Here is a 20,075-nt window from a genome sequence, read left to right on the forward strand (position 1 = left end):
GCCCAAAGGGAAACTTCAAACAACCATTTTTTATTCAGTTATTGAAGTAATGTAGAAAAAGTGAAGCATTACAATGTAAATGGTATTTTTGAACATGTATTGCTCTACACTGGGTAGGTCTATGAAGGCACTTAGAAGAACAAACAAGCATGAATTGTCAATTCTAGCATATTCTTCTAATATAAATACTAAAAGACATGCATCGAGGCAGTGGTGAAAATACAGAATTGTCTTCCGGAAAAAACTTCAATGCCTTTGCTGTTTCATGTAACTGTTCTGCACACTTTTGGAGCACGCACAGTCTCTGTCTTCAGGGCTATATGTTACTTAGACCCAGCAAGATACTGCATCCAGAGCTGCTGCAGGCACTTATTTTTGCATAAAAGGACCTGGTGGTCAGATTGTCAAAACTATGAAAAATTAATCCATTCTTCTTCCAAGAAAATAAACCATTTGAATAAGAAAGCTACACTTCAAATTTGCTTGCATAAGCAAGAGTTAGACTAATGGCCTAAGATTCACAGGACCATTTTGGGGGGTTTTTGGTAATATATCAATGTTTTTCACTTTTTTAAAAAATACAGTAGTAAAGACTTGAGGTATAACTTGAAAAAATAGTCGATGATCTTTTGCAGGAACGTGGGTTGCTTCATTGGCCTTGGTTAAGGGTTTCCCCCCTTAGTTGTATGCAGTGACAGTGCTCTGGGTCTGAAGTTCTTTTGGGTGCAAAGATTGTTTCTCGAAATAGCAGTTACTATTTCCTTGCTGCAGAGAGAAATGGGTATCTTTAGTGCATCAAGCACGTACCTGCTGTCAGACAATGACAAGGGAATGGGTTTTGTTATGTTTTTACCTCCGGGGCAGTAGGGATAAACTGCAGTTATTCCATAGAGGTGTGATCGCTGCTCTGGAAGATACTCATCGGTAAAGGAGCCGGTTTCTTTATCGATAGCTATCACACCATCCCTGGTGATAAAAGGGGTAGAAGCGCTTTATTCATCTATTGAACTCGGGGGTTTTTTCCCATCTACATGTATTTAGAACAGAGGCAGCTAAAAAGATTGGTCTGAACGCCTGCAGAACGAGTGGAAAGAAATTTGCCCCATAAAAATCTACATTCAGCATATTTGGTGCATGTTGGAGAGACAGCCTTCCAAGGAGGGATTATCTCCCAGAGAGTCTCTTCCAAGCGTGGCAAGCGCTTCAGTGTTTGTTGTAATCTGCTAAGATTTGATTGAAGTTTTGAGAGCTTCCAGCTGGAGTGGGAATAGAGGCGAGTCCCTGATGCCGAGGGCCTTGGGTGGTGGGGCAGAGGGAACGGCAGGACAGAATATTTTCTTTGATTTAATCTAGATTCAGAAACTTGTGCCAAGTTTTATTAAATTAAAAAACCCAACCAAACCCAACCGCTATTTCTGTCCCTCCCAGGGGAAGCTGAGGTTGTTTCTAAACAACTGTTCTGCGCTGAGATTTACAAGTGGGTGTTGCTGACCGTGGCACTGCAGGAGACCCGAGAGCGTGCTCTGGTGAGGTGCCGGGATGCGGGAGCAGCCTGGGGACAGCATTTGGTTTTCCCCCTCTGGCTCAAAGCCCCTCCGAGCTGCTCACTAGCATGACTTGGGTATGGAGGACTTTGAATGGTGGAGGCTGGTTCCTGGCCGCTTAGGGGAACGGGGCCCTAGGAACTACTGGCTCAGCGTTCCCAGCCACAGGAGGGAGCGGCGTTTCTTTCCTTACCGTCTCCAGTCCGTGTGGTAGAAGTGGTTGGCGTAACTGATGATGCTGAAGGGGTAGTTGAGGTTGTTCTGTATGACGCGCCGGCCCGCGCCGTCTGGGAATGTGCACTCCAGGTGCTTCGTTCCTTGTCAAACACAAGACGGTTAACAGGACACAAAAAAAACGCCCACCAAACGTGTTCTTTGTATTCACTGAGTTTGGAAACAGCTTCTCAGCGTAAGGATGTAGAAGCAACTCATGCTGTGAGTCCCCCGGCCCCGTCACACCAAGTCCTTTGGAAGGGAAGCAGTGGAAGGGGGCAGACAAGCCCACAGGTAGCAATGGGTTAAAGACATATATAGCTGGTTTTCCTCCCGAGGCATAGTGTGACGTACTCTGATCCATCCTTGGTGAAATTACCTGCGTCTGCCCAACAGAGCAGCTTGGAGAAGGGGTCGAACGTCAGGCCGTTGGGCAAGCCGATGTCCTTGTTCACCAGGACCCTCCTGTTGGCTCCGTTGACAGTGGAAGTTTCAATTTTGGGTGCTTCACGATTCCAGTCCGTCCAGTAAAGGTTGCTTGGGAAATAATTACATATTGAAAAAACAGGACACACAACAGTAAGGAGTGGTAGGAGCTTATCAGCTTACTCTTCATTACTGGTTCTTGTCAGGAGAGAGACCTGGTTTTCCCCTTAACAGTGCCTGAAATAACTCTTTATTTGACTTGGAAAAAAAAATCTCTAAAAGAAAACCAGAATGATGTCAAATGTGTTTACAACCCAAACTGTAGCTCCTAGATGAGGGCGAGTCTTAGGAGTAGCACATTTTGTATCGCAACGGCACCCTAGAGGCACAGCTTGTGTTTTCAAACGCCAGGCGTTTTTCAAAGCTTTTAAAAATAATGTACATCCTGACACTGAAACAGCAGGTTTAGCCAAATCCTGAATTATTAAATAAAAGAAGTGGTGGGGAACAGAGCCGATCCCTCCTACAGGGTGTGCAATGTAGGAGAGCTGCTCCCAGGGTCAGGATGGGCCCGTGGCACCACCGCTCGTGTCCGACTCTTGCACCTTTCAAACCCCTGCGTGCAAATCCCTCCAGCACTGCTGCTGCTCACCCTCGGACGGGGTCCACCGCAATGGCCCGGGGGTTGACAAGCTCCGTGTCGAAGAGCACCCGCCGCTCGGAGCCATCCAGCCGGGCTCTCTCGATCTTATCCAGGCCGCTGTCAGTCCAGAACATGGCTCGGCGGAGGTGGTCCACCGCTAGCCCCTCGGGGCTGATGAGCCCTGCCGGAAGGATGGACACGGTCAGCGGCTTGGGGACATGCTGCTCCTGGAGCCGTCACGGTGCCCCGACCCGCCTGACCCACAGCCGAGGGGCCTGAGCATGGAAGACCCCAAAACAGGACAGCCCCAGAGCTGCCATGGGCACAAACTGGCGTGGACCTGCTGATGTGGCTTCGGGCAGATGTCACTGGTGATGACAGCACACCTGAGTTGATAATGGTCTCCGGCTCAGCGCCTGGCTCCAGACTCGCTCGGCTTATGGTCCGGCCGGCCACATCGGTCCAATAGATCGTCTTCTCCCGGCAGTCATAGTCGATCCCCACCACGATGGAGCCCTGCCAGGGTTGGGAGAAGGACACAGGGTGAAATCCTGCCTGGGCCACGGCCAGGAGGTTTGACGAGCACCCTTATCGCGCCAGCCGGCGCTGGGAGCTGCCCAGGGCACTCTGCGAGGTGCAGCAATGGGGAACAATGATCGAATCCCTTTTCTCCTGCAAAACCCAACACCGATGGGCTACTGCACACCCGCAGCTGACTCCTGCAGCAGAGGCTTTTGGGCCAGCTGGCGCAGGCACACACCCACGTCCAGATGGCTTTGAAACCCTTCGGCTCAAGGAGAGACTGCTCCAACAGCGAAGCCAGCCCGAGGAATGACCTTCAGGATGGGGAAAGGGAATATTTGGCAAGGTGTTTCAGTTCCCCGGGGTGCAGGGAGGGTCGTGGCCCAGCTTTTAGCGTTCCTCTCCCTCAGTCTGGCCTGGCTGGAGATGCACATGGCCATGCTCCAAGAGGAGTCCGAGGAAGGGAAAAGGCAAGTTTGCAATAGAGATGTGCAAGTTGGTAGCCCAGGGCCCATGGCCAGGGGAGCTCAGGGAGCGCTCGTGTCCTTCCATTTGCCCGCTGTGCCCTTCCTCTCTGCTGGGGGGACGGCGGGAGGAAGAGGTGAGCACACTCCTCCTCCGGCTCAGCGCCAAGGCAGCTGCCACAGCCAACGTGCTCACAAACCACCATCAACCTTCAAGAGGTGACCCCCCTCAAACCATCACAGCTCAGACATGATGGTCCAGGGAGATGCAAAACACCAAACCGCAGCACCAGCCCGTCCCTAACTCCCTTTGGGGGTCCTGCGCCCCAACCCCGGCGCTGGAGATACTGTACATGCAGGGACAGCAGGGTCTTCGCCGCCTCCTTCTGCAGCCGCGTGCCGTTGAGCGGGAGGTAGCCGATCTGCTGGCCCTGAGCGTAGAGCAGAAAGGTCCCCGTGGCCGGTGGGGACACGTCGGGCCGGGGCGAGGGCCGGACGCTGGGCGGTGCGACGCTGGGGAGACCTGGCACATAAACGGGGCCGGGGGGGGGACACACAGAGAGATGGCTCAGGGAGCATCGGTCCCCTGGCTCCACACCTGAGCGGGGTGCAGTGCCAGGCACCCATGCTGTGCTAGATGGGAGGGGGAGGGCGTCACATCATGCTTGGGGTGCTGAGCTCTTACATGGCGGAGTGCTGCCAGGCTCCGAGCGCGTGCCCTGGATCTCCCTGCCGCTCTCGTCCACGCACCAGCAGTACCCGCTGTCCCCGTGGCACTGCAGCGGGGTGAAGTCGCCCGCCGTGTCGCACTGCGGCACGTACTGGTCGGGGCGAGGGCTGCCCCCGTAGTGCTCCAGCAGGCTCTGCCGCCAGCGCTCGCACATGGTGTGGGGCCGCTCTGTGGGCGCTGGCATGGGGAGGGCGACAATCAACCCCCTCATGTGCAGGAACAGGGGGCTCAGGGCTTTCCCGGGGCCCCGGGTCCCCCCCCATCCTTGCTGGGTACCCCTCCATGCTAAGGACGCTGGGGTGCTGCAGAGAGGGGACGGCACCCCCAGCTCTGCTGGGAACTGACCTGGGCTCCCGCAGCGAGGCGGCGTGCTGCCCGGCGCCGTCCGCGTGCCGGCGATCTCCTGCCCCGCGGCGTCCACGCACCAGCAGTACCCGGTGCTGCCGTGGCACTGCAGGGGCCGGTACCGACCCTCCTCGTCGCACTGCGGCACATGCCCGTCGCCCACGGGCGAGGGTCCGGGTGGCACCGCCCGTGGGTACAGCCGCTCGTGTTCGCAAGGGGTCAGCTGCCGGACGGGCTCTGCTGGCAGCAAATGCCCCCACCCCGGGCTCAGGGGGGGCCAAGCAGCACCCCTGGACCCACCCGGCACCCGGGTTCGGCCCCGCTTCACCCAGGGCTGCCAGCGCTGGGGCTGAAGTGCTGCAGCCGTGCGGGACGGGCAGGGACAAGCAGGGCTCTGCCTGCTCCAGCGCCTCCTCAACACCCTCTGCCACCCAGCACAACCAATGCAGCCAGCCAGGGCATCTCCTGCGCCACGGTGCTGGGAGATGCTTCGCCCCAACAGCTGGGTGCCCGCCGATCCCACCGGGATGCCAACGCGATGCCGAAGGACCCGACACGCCTCCCCTTGCCCCCTCGAGCGCTGCAGGGCAGCACTGACCTGGGCTCCCGCAGCGAGGCGGCGTGTTGCCCGGCGCCGTCCGCGTGCCGGCGATCTCCTGCCCCGCGGCGTCCACGCACCAGCAGTACCCGGTGCTGCCGTGGCACTGCAGGGGCCGGTACCGACCCTCCTCGTCACACTGCGGCACGTGCCCGTCGCCCACGGGCGAGGGTCCGGGTGGCACCGCCCGTGGGTACAGCCGCTCGTGCTGGCAGGGCGTCAGTCGCTGCGTGCTCCCTTCCGCTGCCGGGAGAGCCAAAGCAACAGCAGAGTGAGGACGGGGGAAGCCGCCCCTGGGCAGAGCCGGTGCAGCGGCGAGCCGGGCAACCTTACCGTGCGCACACTGGAAGCCATCGCCCTCGTAGCCGGGCTGGCACCGGCACAAGAAGGAGCCCGGCGTGTTGTAGCAGGTGGCGGCTGGGTGACACGGGTTTTCGGCACACTCATCCACATCTGCGCACGAGGAGGATGGGGATCAGCCAGGGCAGGGCACCCCGGTGGCACCCTGCGGTCCCTCCCGCGCCCCCGTACCGGAGCAGTGGATGCCATCGCCGGCGTACCCGGGGAGGCACTCGCAGGCTGGGCGGCCTCCGGCGTGGGGCAGGCACCGTGCCCGGTCCCCCGGCGCACAGGGGTGGCTCCCGTCCTCGCAGGGGTTGCTCGCCGGCGCCAGTGCTGCGGAGATGGGGGGGTGTGAGGAAGCGGCTGGGGCGAGCCCCGTGGGGCACAGGGGTCAAGGGGACCCCGAACCGGGGCTGGCACTTACGCACACACGCCTGCCCGTCCTCCGCCGGCCGGTACCCGCTGCGGCACTCGCACCGGTAGCTACCCGGCACGTTCAGGCAGACGGTGAAGGGGCCGCACTGGCTCAGGCCCTCCGTGCACTCGTCCACATCTAGAGGAAGGGAGAGACACCAGACGTCCCGGCGGTGGTGGGACGTTTTTGGGGTCTGGCTGCTCCTGGCCTGGGAGAAACATCCTGCCCCAGGCTGCCTGCCCCACATCTGCTGCTTCCTCTATCCCTGCAATGCTCCTGGATTGCTTCCCCAGCCGCCCCCCAACTCCCTGCCTCAGTTTCCCCCCCGCCATGATTCACCCAAATCCTTGGTGCAGCTCCAGGAGCTCTCGAGACCACGCGTGCTGCGATGCTGTGGCATGTCCCAGCACCCCAAATGGCTGTGGCCACCCTGGTGCCCCACGGGGTCAGTCACCCCACACCCACTCAAAGCCCCCGCTCACCTCGACAGCCCCGTCCGTCTCTGCGGTACCCGGCCGTGCACTCGCACGCGTACTCCATCCCCGCGCCGGGCTGGCAGCGCGCTGTCGCCTCACACGCGTGCGTGCCGTCGTGGCACGGGTTCACCGGGGGATTCTCGGCATCGTCTGCAGGGCAAGGGGGGGGCATCACCCTTGTCCCATGCAGGGACCCATGGCTGTGCCACCCACTGCCACCCCTGCTGCGGCCCCCGCCATGCCAGGAGCCCTTCGGCTCAACTGCTTGGAAAACAACCCCTCTCTTTTGGCTGTTTTTGGGCAAATCGAGCACGCTGCCGCTTCGGGAGCGGGCAGGAGACTGCAGCATCCCCCGGTGGGGGCTGGCACCCTGGGGTGGACACCCCAGAGTGGGTGCTGGAGCTCACCTCGTGCCGAGCCGACGCGGGCGGCGAGGGCGTAGCGCAGGACGTGCTCCTGGCCGTCGTAGAGGGCGAAGGCGCGCGCCACGCTGAGCTGCTGCCGGGCGGGCAGGCGGGCGTACGGGCAGCCGGCGAAGGTGACGTTCTGGCGCAGGCGGTAGGACAAGGTCTGGTTGGCGGTCCCCGCGGCCAGGACATACTCCCGCTGAGCAGAGGATGTCACGGCTGTCAGACGGCAAGAAAACGCCCCGGCAGGATGGGGGAGAAGCGGCTTCAGCATCGATGTCTCTTGGATGTTGGGGACGGGGTGGTTTTGGGCTGCTCTGAGCGGGACGTGCATGGACGGCGTGCGAGAAACCAAACCCAGGGCTGAGCACAGCTCCTACCTGAGCTGGAGTAGTGGTGGAGCTCCTTGTAGGGAGCGATGTGGACGGTGACGTTCTCCGGGAGAAATGGCACCTGGCCTTGGATGTGCGTCTTAAGGCTTAAGTAATTGTCCGGCCCCAGGCCCTCGGCCGTCTGAGTGACATGGACGGTCTCCTCTCCGGGGTAGAAGGTCACCTCCAGGCTCTGGGTGAATTCGGCGCCTGGGCAGGAAAAGGGAACGGGCGGCATTCGGTTGTAGGATTTTGAGGGATACATCCCCAAAGGATCCTTCCCCGCTCCTCCAGCACACCCACGAGGGCACGCAGAGGGAGGTGACAGCCAGCTGAACCTGGGGAGGCGACCGGACGAGCCACGGAGCTGCCCTGAACCCCCACCCGCACCCCTCATCACCTGCCCCCCAGCCACACGTCACCCCACATCGGAGCCAGGCCACCCCACCAGGAGCCGTGTCCCTCAGAGAACGGGGCTGGCTGGCGCATCCCGGGTCCCCGCTCACCGGTGATGCTGAAGCCGTTCTCGGAGCCAGGCTCCTCCAGGGCGAAGAGCCAGGCGAAGAGCCCGCCGATGGGCAGGAGGGGCAGGAGGGCACGGGCGGCGGGCTGGGGCACCCCGCTGATGGCCGTGTAGGCTCGGCCGTCGCTGCCCACGATGTAGGCGTGCAGGTCGACGTCCTGGAAGCGGACGGACGCCCGTCCCACCGTCAGGCTCCCGCTCACCTTCCCGTTGAGGCGATGCACGGCCCCTGGGCGGGGAGACGGGCACCCCTGGCAGCGGCCGCCCAGGCACGGGGTGCCCGTCCCCACCGCCCGCCCCACGTACCTTCGGGCAGACACTGCCGCCCGTTGCCGTAGTAGGTGGCCCGGCAGTGGCAGCAGACGCCGGTGGCGTAGTCGGTGCAGAAGGCGTGCGGGGAGCAGCGCCCGTGGTGCCGGGCACACGTCTCCTTGCTGGCCGCGCTGTAGGTGAACACTGGGGCCAAGGGGAAAGGGTTGGGGACACGGTGACAAAGCCACCCCTCCTGGGTGCCCTCCCCGGTCCCAAAAACGCCGTCAGGAGACAAGACAGCCGGCAGCCGCGCTTCCCAAGAAAGCCGCCTGGGAGGCCGAGGGTTTCAAACCTGTTGCCTGATTTCAGGCAGATCTGACAGATCTGACAGTTCCTGCGTATTTTTGGGAGACAGCCGGCCAGGGACGGGGCTTTGCTCCCCCCGGGCGCGTGCCCCGGCGGCTCCCCAGCCAGCTCGGCAGCAGGGCCGGCCCCGAGCTTCCCTCTTTGCAACGCGGGGCCGAGCGGCAGCGAAGCCGGCGGGCAGGGCCGTACGGCTCCAGCAGCCCCGCGGCGGCAGGACTTGGCTGGGAGGAGAGGAGCTGGAAGGGCAGCGGCTTCGCAGGAGCGATGCCAGCCCACGCTAACTCCAGCCCCGGCTGCTCGGGAAGAGATGAGCTCGCAGCGAAGAGGCCTTTTTTAGGGAGTCACCCACCACGAGACGTCCCCGTTCGCTCATCGGAAGGGCTGCAGCCACTCACCATCGGGGTTAAAATGCACGTCTTCCTCCACGCCGACGCCGTGATGCCCGGAGCTGTAGGAAGAGGGGTTGGGGGAGTAGCTCTGCCGGGTGCCGCCGTCCCCATCGGGGTGAAGCCGGCGGCTCCGCTCCTGCCCCGGGGACGCGGGCAGCCCCTCGGGGACGATGCCCAGCAGCGCCGGGGCGCGGGGTCCGTGATTGGGACGCGGTGACGTGGCCTCCGAGCTGTGCCAGGCCGGCAGCTCCGTGGACACGTGGTCAGCAAGGCTGTAGAGCGCACGGCTGTAGTCAGCGTTGCCGGGGACGTGGGGTTCGGGGCTCTGCGGCACGCCGGGGCCGGCTCCCCCGCCGCCCCCCGGCTCCACGTGCTCCAGGGGGGCCGCGCTGCCCACGTGGAAGACCCACACGCCGGGCACCCCCGCGTTGCTCCCCCTGCAAGACAGCGGCACACATGCACGTCCATCACAGCTGCGGTGGGAAACCCCCCCCCCCCGAAGGCACCGGCCCCACCCCCAGGACCCCAAATGCAGCTCCCAAAAAGCTGCCGTGCATGTGGAGCCGAGCGCCCCGACGCAGCCCATCACCCCCCCCCCCCCCCCCCAGCTCACTTTCCTCTTTCTTCCAGCCTTTAAAAGATGCCAGAGGCTGGGAGAAGGTGACACCGCTCCCCCTGCCCACCCCGCACGGCCCCCGCCGGCGCCACGCACCGCTCCAGCTGCCTCAGAGCCTGCTCGCTGCTGGCCAGGCTGTGGAAGAGCCCGTCCCTCTTCGGGTCATCGCCGTCCCCCCCGCTGAAGCCCACCCTGGCCGGCAGCTCCAGCTGGACGTTGTAGGACTCCTTGGGCCGCGTCCCCAGGAACTGGAGGCCACCGTCGGGGTAGAGGAAGATGGCGTAGGTGTCCGCATCGTCGTAGGCTATGACCGCCTGGAAGGTGTTGAGCTGCCGAGGGGAGAGCAGGACAGACGGACGTCACGGGGGGCAGAACCCCAGAGGAGGACCGAGACGGGGAACGGGACAAGGGACACAAGAGCCACCTCCCCAGAAGAGCCTTCCATCAGCCTGCAGACACCTCCTGGGGAAGAGCGGGAGCAGGGGCCACTCGTGCGTGGCCAAACCCCGGTGCAACGTGGTGGGAAGATGCTCAGCATCCTCCGTAGGAGCCCGAGACACAGCCAGGCCACTCGCTGCCTCAGAGCAGGGGTGTCCCCTGGAGCTGCCACCGTGCCCAGGAGCATCCCTGCCGACGTAACCCATGCACCGGGTTGGCACGCTGCAGCCCCTTGCTCCCATTCCCCTCCTGTCCTGCCCCGACACCAGCAGCCCCCCTCCATCCCATCAGCACCAGAGGAAAACCCGCACACACGCACCCCCTGCCCGCTTCCCCCGGAGAACAATTTTAGCTTCGTTTCCTCAGGAAAAAACATGCATGTGCTCCCGCCTTCCCCACGCCTATACGTCCCGCTATAGGCGCGCTGGCTGCCTGCCGTGCCAGCCCTGCGAGCCGTGGGGCTGCGCCAGGGAGCAGGTCTGCAGCGATAACCCACGGATGGGCAGGCAGCGGAGCAAGCACAACCCTTATGAGCCACCGGAGAATCCACACACATCACGGTCACCCTGAATGAGGAGAAACCAACGCACGGAGCCTTTAGGGCAAACCCCCGCCCCGCAGAGGTGCTGCTCTGCAAATAAATAAATATTAAGCACGCAGGAGCAGCCCTTCCCCAGGAGCTGCCGGCAGCACCAAGGAGGGAATGACACCCAAGAGAAGGAAAAATTATTAAACTCTGGGTTTCACCCCCAAAACAGCAGGCAGGAGGGGTGGGGGCTCCCCCCACGCAGCCCCCCCCCCCCCCCCCCAGCTGAGCCCTGCCTGCCCCCGCAGTGCCAGCCCCAATTTTGGGGTGAAGGGCCCCCGGGGCATCGCAGGGTTTCCCGGCGGCCCTGCGGGATATAAAGAGCCTTGTTGTGCGCGTCGCACACTCGGGCATTCAGAGACCCCGTGCAAAGGCGGCCAAAAAGATGGGGGGGGGGGATAAACCCCCCCTCGGGGCCGGATTCCTCCCCCACGCAGTCGAATTGTGGTGGCAGCTGCAGGACTCGTTTTGCCTTGCGGTGGGCGGCGAGGGGGGGACCCCACGGGTGACACCGTGGCATCGCGGGACACAGGGCAGAGCGAGGGGGGGGGGGGGCAGCCCCCGGCTCGTGGCCGGCTGCTCCCGGCAAAGAGCTGCAAAGGGCAAATTCCAGCTAAAAGGGCAATTTTTGCTCCCGCAGAAGCGGAGTCAGCTCTCGCCCCGCTCCGCAGCCCTGGGAAGTGTCACTCCAGGGACCAGGAGCGTGTCCCCAAGGAGCTGGAGAGCAGGACCCCCAAGGCAGGGGACCGGGGCGCCTCTAACACCCCCCCCACCTTAACCCAGGTTTCTGCTTTTGAGGCTCAAAAAGGACAAGCCAGGACTTTCCGAAAGTGGAAGGCAAAGGCTTCGAGGCCAATCCTGGTTCTGCGCAGCAGGAGGGCAGCGTTTCAATAAATGGCATATTTGGTAAGAAAAGGGTGGTGTTCGGGGCGATTTTTAGCAGTTTTGGCTACGGGGGAGTTCAGCAAAGCACAGGCACAAGCTGCATTTCAGCGCGTCTTGAAGGAAGCTTTCTCTGGAGCTGCTCGTTTCCAAGCAAGACCGGTTTCATTTTAAAACCTGATCCAACTGCTCAGAGAGGAAAAAAAAACAATTGGGAAGAGAAGGGGAGGCTGCATTTTTGATGGCTGCGAGGTCGCTGCGAGGCCCCTGATGGCATCTCTTCAGCTGCTTTCCCAAGTTTTAAATTAGAGGAAAAAATGTTGTTTCCTTCCAAACCTCGGTTTCTTCCCCTGCTTGGCTTCCCTCTCAGAAATCCGCTACCAAAGGGCCCCGGAGCGGGGGGATGGCCAGCGGAGATGGCTCCTGGTGGCCCATGGGGGCCCCGTGGCTGCTGATGGGCTTTGGGTTCAGCCCACGCCACCGTGGTGAGAGCCCGTCACGTGTCGCACGGCTCCGGGTATTCATCACGAGAGCTCTCCTCCTGCCGCTCGTCATATTCAGCCCGTTTCAAGAAGCCCGTCCTGCCGGCAGAGCGTCACTGTCACTTCCTCGGCACGTCATCAGCCGAACGTGATGGCTCAGCAGCGGATCCAGCGTTTTCGGGGAAAGGCAGCGCTGTAGGTCCACCGGCATGTACCCACGCAGGAGCCTTATCAGCCCGTGGGTGGAGAGCTCAGGTCACCTCCCCGACCCGGCGGACCACCTACGAGCTTGTTTTTCAGACACAAAATCAACCCACAGTGGAAAATCAATCCTCGCCGGCAGCGTCAATCGGCGTGCGGGCAGAAGGAAGGACCAGCCCCAAGCCACCGGCAAAAAGTCAGGAGCACGATGGGGGACCTGGGCCACGGCTTCCCCTGGCTGCCCCCGGCCCAACTCTGCCCTGCAAATCCAGAGCCACCGGCACTGTAAAGCTTTGCCTGAAAAGCAGGGAAGACCCTAAGCACCTCCAACCATGGAGTTGAAGGCAACCTCTAAACCTCTTCTGATCAGCAAAGCCAACAGACCCACCAACGCCGCAGCTCTGAGCAGAGAGGAGAAGCTCCACGTCTCCCCCGGTGCTCATCCAAGGCTGGACCCACCATCCAGCTGCCCAGAAGGAAGAGACTGAGCGGTTTGGGTGCTACGCAAGGAAGACTCATCCTCCCATGACACACGTAGGATGGGCGGCCAACTTCAGCCCATCGGCCTCACCTTCTTGGAGGGCTCGGTGTCCTGCGAGAGCTCCTGGTAGGCACCCACGTCCTCCCAGGTGGCGATGAACGCGTTGGTGGGCATGAAGGAGCCGGCGGTGTGGGGGAACCCAGCCTGGACGTAGCCCGCAGCCTGGTCCAGCACGTCCGGAGAATCGTCTTGCCGGTAGTGGATGTTCCCTCTGTCACCGGAGGTGTCGAGGTCGGCCAGAAAGGGAGCGATGACGGGGAAGTCTGTGGGGAAATCGTCATCCACGTACTGGGTCTCCCTGGGGAAATCCTGGGTGGAGATGACCCCGTTGGTCCCCACCTGCAGGGAGAGCGGCGCAGGGTGCTCAGAAGCTGCGGAGGTGACTCTGCCCACCGGTGCGTCCCCCCCTCCGTGTCCTTCCCCTCCCCGCTGGAGTGGGGCACAGCGCTGAGAGCCCTGAGACCGCGTGGCCCCATCTGGCCAGGGAGAAAACAAAAGACCTCGGACTTCTCCATCCCCCAGAGAGCTGCAGCTCAGGGGCCGCCCCAGCTGCAGCCGCTGCTGGCGGGGGAACAGCTGCAAAGGAGAAAGCTCTCTTGTTCCTCTGCAGCCGGAGACACCGGGCCGGAGATGGCGGGAGCGGGGCGGAGGGGGAAAAGGGATGGAGGAAAGGGATGGATGGCGGAAAGACACGTGCGGTGATGCAGGGGTGGAGGCGGCCAAGGCACCTACGGAGGGGCAGGGGTGGGGAGAAGGAGTAAGGGGAGATGGGTGTCAAGAGGAATGGCTGGGGAGGAGGGAGGGAAGGATGGAGGGGTGAAAAGATAGAGGGAGAGAGGGACAGTGGGATAGAGGGATGGAGAGGAGGAGGGTGGGAAGGTGGAGAGCCAGGGAGGGATGGAAGGAGGGAGGGAGGGACAGAAGGATGGAGAGAGGGGTAGAAGGGTGGAGGGATGGAAGGAGGGAAGGACGGGAAGACGGAGGGAGATGATGGAGAGGAGGCAGCGGGGCTGGCTGGAAGGGAGAGCGGCGGGAGGCTGGGGGGAAGGAGGGCAGGGCAGGCCAGGGGAGGAGGGCCGGGGCCAGCCGGGACTCACGTAGAGGCGGCGGGCGGTGCGGCCGTAGAGGCGCAGGGCGCGGCGGAGCGGCACCCCGGGCGAGCTCTCGTCGTCGCCGGGCCGCAGCCGGGCATCGCCGCGGGCCGGGCCGTGCGGCAGCAGCCCCCGGCGGGGCAGGGCTGCCCCCACCGCCAGCACCGCCGCCAGCACCGCCGCCACCGCCCGCATCCCGCCGCCGCCAGCCCACGGGGATCCCCCTCCCCGCCACCCCGCCTCGACGGCGCCGACCGGAACCCGACGGGGCGAACCGGAGCGGAACGGAGGAGCGGAGCGGAGGAGCGGAGCGGACCCGACGGGACGGCCCCGACCCGACGGAGGGAACCGGAGCCGGCGGGGCGGGACGGGGCGCGGCCGCGCCGCCATTGGATCCCCCGGCCCCGGTCCCGACCAATCGGGTCTAACCCCAAATTCCGCCGCAGGCTGCAACCCCCCCCCCCCCGCCCCGTTTCCTCCCCCCCCCCCCCCCCAGGCTGGGTACCACGGTGGCATCCCGGGGGGCCGCGGTCTCGCCGCTGCTGCGGGGGGGGATCCCCCTTCGTGGCCAGCCGCTCCCCGGGACCCTGCCCCCCCCCCCCCCCCCGCTGCAACGCCCCCAGAACCGGGCCCGCAGCCAGCCGGGGTCGGGGCCGGGGCCGGGGCGTGGGCGAGAGGCCTCGGCCGCTCCCCTCAGGCTCCCCCCGGATCCCGCTCCCTTGAGCCGGGCAGGAACGTGACTCCTTATCCACGGGGGACCGGGGAGCGGGGGGGGGGTGTGTGGAAAGCTGGAACAGCCGCCCGACCAAAATATGTCGTGCAGCTCAACTGGCAAGTTGTCAGCGAGCGGAGCTGGCCGCACCGCGGGCTCCCCACGCACGATGGCCCGGGTGCGAGGTCGCCGCTGTTTATCCTTTCTCAGACCCGTCTTCCACCATCTCCACCCAGAGAGGTCTGGAGGGGGTCACCGCTTTGAGGACGGGCAGCTGGGACAGGGGGGTGTCCCTGGCTTTGATTTGGGGTGGTAGAAGAAAGGACACCCCCAAATCCAGGCAGCCGGACTCACTGAATGCTCCTGGAAATCCAGGCTGGGAGCAGCCAAAAGCTCTGCTCCATCTTCTTGGAGCTCTCCCCGCTTCCCTGGCCCCGGGCCAGCGTTAATATCGCATCTGTCCCAAAATGTATACATGCCTGAGGAATGCCAGATAACAAGGAGAGAAGTGTCAAACCCCGTAGGCTGGCGAGAGAGATAAATCGGGGACACATTCGTGGCATTCCCGGTAGGAATCCTCGCAGGGGAAGTGGCTGGACGCCCTCCGCTCCGTCCCTGTTGCAGTGATGGGGATTTGTCACCGTAGCCCCTGTCTCCTCCATCCCGGGCAGCGCGCAATCCGACGCGGCCCAGGCATCCTGGAAAGCAGCTCCCACCCGTGCTGGGGCCGAGAACGAGCTCGTTTTGGAAGCCCGGCTGACCCGGTGAGCCTGACCGCGGGGGTTGCATCCGGCCTGGCTGCCGCCCCCCTCGGCTGCAGTCAGCTGGCCAGCTCCGGCCCTTGGAGCGAGACTCCTCGCCTGGCCACGGAAAACCATTAGGGCTTCAAGCGGGGTTCAGGCCAGCTGGATGTCATCCGCAGCCTTCGAAGAGTTCTCCGTGCCAAAAAAGTGGCTTTTCTTTGAGCCTCAGGGCTCTCCGGGGAAATCGGGCACCGCGAGGGGCTGGCAGCCCCCCTGCCCGGTGAGACCCCAGCAGGGATGTCCCTCCCACGGGGAATGGTGGCATTTGGTGGCACCTAGGAGGTGGCGATGGGCAGGAAAGGAGGGACGACAGCCTCGCTGCCCCATGGGGTGTTCAGGGGCTATTGAAAATCCAAACCCAGCCGTCCCCAGTGGGGCAGAAAAGTTACCGTTATAAAACATCTTGCTCCTGCAAGGGAAAGATTCAGGGGGGGTGATTTGCGAGCTGCTGCGGCTGCTGTCCTGAGACGTTTCATTAAGACACTTATCTTCTAATACATACGTTTAAAGGGGAAATTCACTCGGGGTTTCAAGGCAGGAGCTGCTAACCCCACAAGGTCCCCACGCCGGGTCCAGCCAGCGCTGCCCCGTGCCCCCGTGGGCCCTGAGGACCCTCTGCCACTTGGAAGGACAGAGGCTTTTTACACCATTTTTAAGACGCTAAAAAATGCTTTTTTACCACCTCCTCGGCAAAACTGGTACCAGCCAGTTAAAAAAGCAGCAGCTGGGAAGAGGTGGAGGTGTGCTCTGGCCTCGGGAGCGGAGTCCCACTGGCACGGAGCAGCGTCGGGAGCAGGATAGGGATTGGGATAGGGATGGAGACAGGGACGGGGATGGGAACAAGGGTGAGGATGGGGATATGGATGGGGATGGGGACAGGGAGGGGGTCAAGGATGGGGATGGGAACAAGGATGAGGATGGGGCCAAGGACAGGGATGGGGCCAGGCTATGCTCCCCCACACCATGTGCCAGGAAAGGAGATGCCTGCAGGGACTGATCCCTGTAATCGCTTCCATGTGCCGCAGCAGAGCCTTTGGCTGGGGGGGTTAGTTTTTCTCATAGCTTGGGCATTAAAAAAAAAAAATAATAAAAAAAAATCAATAGGCATTTACTTGGCGGCGTTTTGCACAGAAACAGATGTGCTGAAGTTGGAGGAGGTGGAGGATGCTCTGCTGGACCCAGAAGTCCCCCCCCACCTCCACAGACACTCTCTAAACTGGGCAAACCAGCACAAACCGCTCTCCGCCCAGCAAACCCCCCCAACGTGCTCCTGCCAGATGTTGCTGCCGGGGTGGGGGGGGGCCGCAACCCCCTGTCCTGCTGAAGGCTCGCCTTTGGCCTGGGCTCCCAGCAAGGAGGAGGAAGAGCAGGCGAATCCCTGGCACGGAGGCAGTTTCAGGCAGGAAATCCCGGCAGCCTCTTCCCCAAAGCCTGGCAGCCCCGGGATCGCTGAGCCGCTGCGGCCGGCGGAGATAAGGGAAGCAGCAGGAAACGTCCATCTCTCCTGGGGTGGTCGGGAAAGGAAACTTGATTCCCAGTGACCGGAGCGGGGCTGGGGGCTGCAGCAGGAAGCAAGCGCTGGCAGGATGCACCGGGACCGTTCGTTTGGGATGTTGGGAAGGAGCAGGGGTGGTGTGGGGCTAGGGTAAGAGCAGGGCTTCGGCCAGCTCCGGCACAGGCTCGCTCGGCAGCGTCTCGTTGCCAGCCGGGTTAGTGGGTCACCATAATAATGCCCTTGGAGTGTTTCTCCTCCTGGTTATCGGAAACCAGTCCTGCTCGAGGTCGAGCTATTTGGCAGGAAGAGGAACAAATCGGTGCCTTAAACATCCTTCTGGTTCTGGTAGGAAAGGGCTCTCGCAGGGAAGGGGTTGTGCACGTCTGAGCTCCCTGAATCGGCACGCACAAGTTTTTTGGCCTCATATCCTAAGAAAAAGAGATGTCTACAGGGTTTCCCCTCCATCCTTAATAACTGCAATCTGCTGGCAAATTTCAGCCAAACCTGACAGTAGCATCTCTGAGGGTCTGTAAAACCAGAGAGAGAACGAGAGACCCTGTTAGCTGCCCCCTTGCCTAAGACAGTGGGCGTAGCCTTGGGTTTGAGCTCAACCCTTAGGAACCATCTGAGAATCCACAACGGGCGCACGGCTGGGGTGAGCCCAGCTTGCCGTCCTGCCGCCACGGGCCCAGCCTCTGTGTTGTGTCGGGGGCAAAGGGGGAATCGCCGGGTGGCCGTGCCCCTCCCGTGGGGTGGCTCTGCTCCCCCTCGGGCCATGTCGAGGTGTCTCTCTGGGTGGCTCCATCCATGGGACCGTAACTCCTGGCTGGGCTCGCTGCCTTCCCCGTGGCTGTTTCCTTTCCTGGGAGCATCCCGTCGGGTGCTGACAGCGGGGAAGCCGCGGCAGCGCGGTTGATTCCCACCAGCGCAGCACCCAGCTCTCGACATTTCCATTTTTGGGAACGGTTCTCATTGACTTTGGTCTCACTTCTTTGAATCAGCTTCGCTTCATGACTCACCACCTTCTCGCCCTGGCCCACCGCTCCCACGCGCAGGGACACCCTTCCCTGGCGGGTCTGGACCAGAAGGTACATCAGGACTTGCTCAGGTGCATCCTCAAGGATCCACATGTTGCCCAGGTGGGTCTGGAGGCCACCAGCCCCAAGCAGCAAGAGCGCTCACTGCACACCCAGTGATCCCAAACCACCTACCCGCACCCAAGGTTTTTTGGCCTGGGCACGGCAGCCTGCAGCGCCTGGAGGGTGTCCACCCACGCTGCTGCTGATTTCCATACGCAGGGTCCATCCCACATGCTCCAGCCGTGACCCAGCGCAGATCTTTCTGCTCAGGACACCAAACATGCTCTAGGAGAGAGGTTATCCTTATGGGGAGCTGGGAAGATGGGGTGCTAGATCACAGGTGGGTCCATAATATGGAAAACCAAGGGGTTTATAGAAATAGGAGGGGGTTTTGGCCCTGGGCAACTCAGCCGGAGCAGAATTGGGGGGAAAGTGGCTTGGTGCATGGAGAGGAGAAATAATTAAGCCGCTACTCTAAAAGGTGAGATAGCAAGTGCTGAGCCCTCCTGGATGGAAAGGTAGCGGAACTCGGATCTCCCAGCACCCCGGGGAGCCGGACACTCGCGGGATGGAAACACCGGTCCCACGTGGAAAAGCTTCCCAAAGCATCTGAGCCCCAGCCCAAAGGATTGCTCCAGGTTTTAGAATGTATTTTAAGACATAAAGGTAAAGGGGAGGGGGGGGTAATCTCTCGGGCTCTCCTTCTTTCCTTCCTTCCTCCCTCTAAATATTGCTGCAAAGCTGTTTTTCGGTACCGCAGCTGCCGGATGAGCGAGCCGAGCCCCGCGAGTCCCCCCCACGCTGCCGGTGCGCCGGGAGCTCGGCACGGAGCTCGCAGGGAGCTCGCGAGCGCGCCTGACACTGACTGATTCCTGCGCACCGTTCCCCCAAGATTGGCCACAAGTTCCTTATTTGGTCCTGGCTCCAGCAAACTCCCTGGCAGAGGGGATTTCATCTGCCGGAGAAAGCAGCCCAGATGGGTTTGTGCTGGGGGTGGGAGCATCCGCCGGGGTGGCAGGGAGGGAGCGTGTTCACGGCAAAGATAAAATCAGCCCATGCCCGGTGTTTCCAGGGGAAGCGTCTCGTGTTTTTTCCTGCAACACAAAACACGGCGGACGCAGGTTGCCTCTCCCCATCGCTCCCCGCAGCAGGTCCGGTCCTGCCCCGTCCCGGGGCTCTGGCCCCCGACATGCACCAGGCTGAGCTGATGCGGCGTTGAGACACTTTTCTGGGTGTTTGCAGCCTGAATCAAGGGTCCCCTGCAGAATTGGGCTTTATTTGCTGTATGTATTAGATGTCCCTGGGACCTGCCCAGCCCAGTTGGGGGTGAGCACGGAGTCCTGGGGGAGCTGGGACCCCACAGCTTGACCTGGGAGCACCATCAGAGATGGGGTCCAGGCCCTGGTGACCCCTTGCTCGTTGTCCAAACAGCCCATCCTATGGCTCTAACAAATCCAAAGCTCTCCCCAAAACCTCTCTCTACCTCATCTCTCCTCGCCTGACCTCCCTGGGCCTCCAGCCCTGACCCCTGCAGCACCCAAATGCTCCGGGGTGACTAATCCCAGCAATTAGCCTCATTCCCTGCGTTTATCTCCTTCCTGCCTTTGTCTCCCCCTGACAGCCTCTCCAGCAAATATGCTTTTAGCCACATTTTCCTGGCTCCAGCTCTCCCGCCAGCCTTTGTCCCACGGAGCCTCTCCAAGCTGGGTGAAGAGGTTATTCTCCCCCGACACGTGTCCCTTCCGTCTGCTGTGATCAAACCGGTGACCAAAAAAAAAAAAAAAAAATAAAGCACCCAGCAACACTGAGGTCACCCCGGCCCCCCCGGCAGCAGATGGGCCAGCTCAAAATGGAGGCAATAGGATTTGTTCTTTAAATTGAAGACTGCTGCAGACCCAGGGGCGTTTCACGCTAAAAGGGATTTTTAGGGCTGAACGATCCAGCTAAATGGGGACAGAGTGTTTGGGCTAGTCTAAAATTCAATGGGAAACAGCGAAACACATGGGCAGCACATTCGGGAGCCGCCTTCTCCGCCCAGCCCGTTCCTCAGGACAGGCTGTGCATCCGCAGGGGAGCTCTGTGGACCCACCGGGTTTCAGAGGGACGTAAGCTCTCACATATAG

The 20,075-nt window shown here is 61.9% G+C and overlaps 1 protein-coding gene across 1 annotated transcript; it reads right to left on the bottom strand.

The window, feature by feature from the left end:
• Window positions 1-9: 9 nt before the first annotated feature.
• NID2 (nidogen 2) lies at window positions 10-14,172 on the bottom strand. Its single transcript, XM_075753181.1, has 22 exons — window positions 13,870-14,172; window positions 12,803-13,111; window positions 9,739-9,971; window positions 9,033-9,463; window positions 8,326-8,475; window positions 8,003-8,248; window positions 7,506-7,706; window positions 7,126-7,344; window positions 6,725-6,868; window positions 6,252-6,380; window positions 6,017-6,160; window positions 5,819-5,938; window positions 5,486-5,728; window positions 4,888-5,124; window positions 4,498-4,719; window positions 4,166-4,335; window positions 3,213-3,342; window positions 2,836-3,007; window positions 2,137-2,294; window positions 1,738-1,861; window positions 854-966; window positions 10-765 (listed from the first exon to the last, which is right to left on the bottom strand). Exons 1-22 carry the CDS (start codon window positions 14,056-14,058, stop codon window positions 755-757), a joined length of 4,095 nt encoding a protein of 1,364 aa, XP_075609296.1. The 5' UTR covers window positions 14,059-14,172; the 3' UTR covers window positions 10-754.
• Window positions 14,173-20,075: the final 5,903 nt, after the last annotated feature.

The sequence above is a fragment of the Balearica regulorum genome, chromosome 5, assembly GCF_011004875.1.
Source record: "Balearica regulorum gibbericeps isolate bBalReg1 chromosome 5, bBalReg1.pri, whole genome shotgun sequence".
Lineage (NCBI taxonomy): Eukaryota > Metazoa > Chordata > Aves > Gruiformes > Gruidae > Balearica > Balearica regulorum.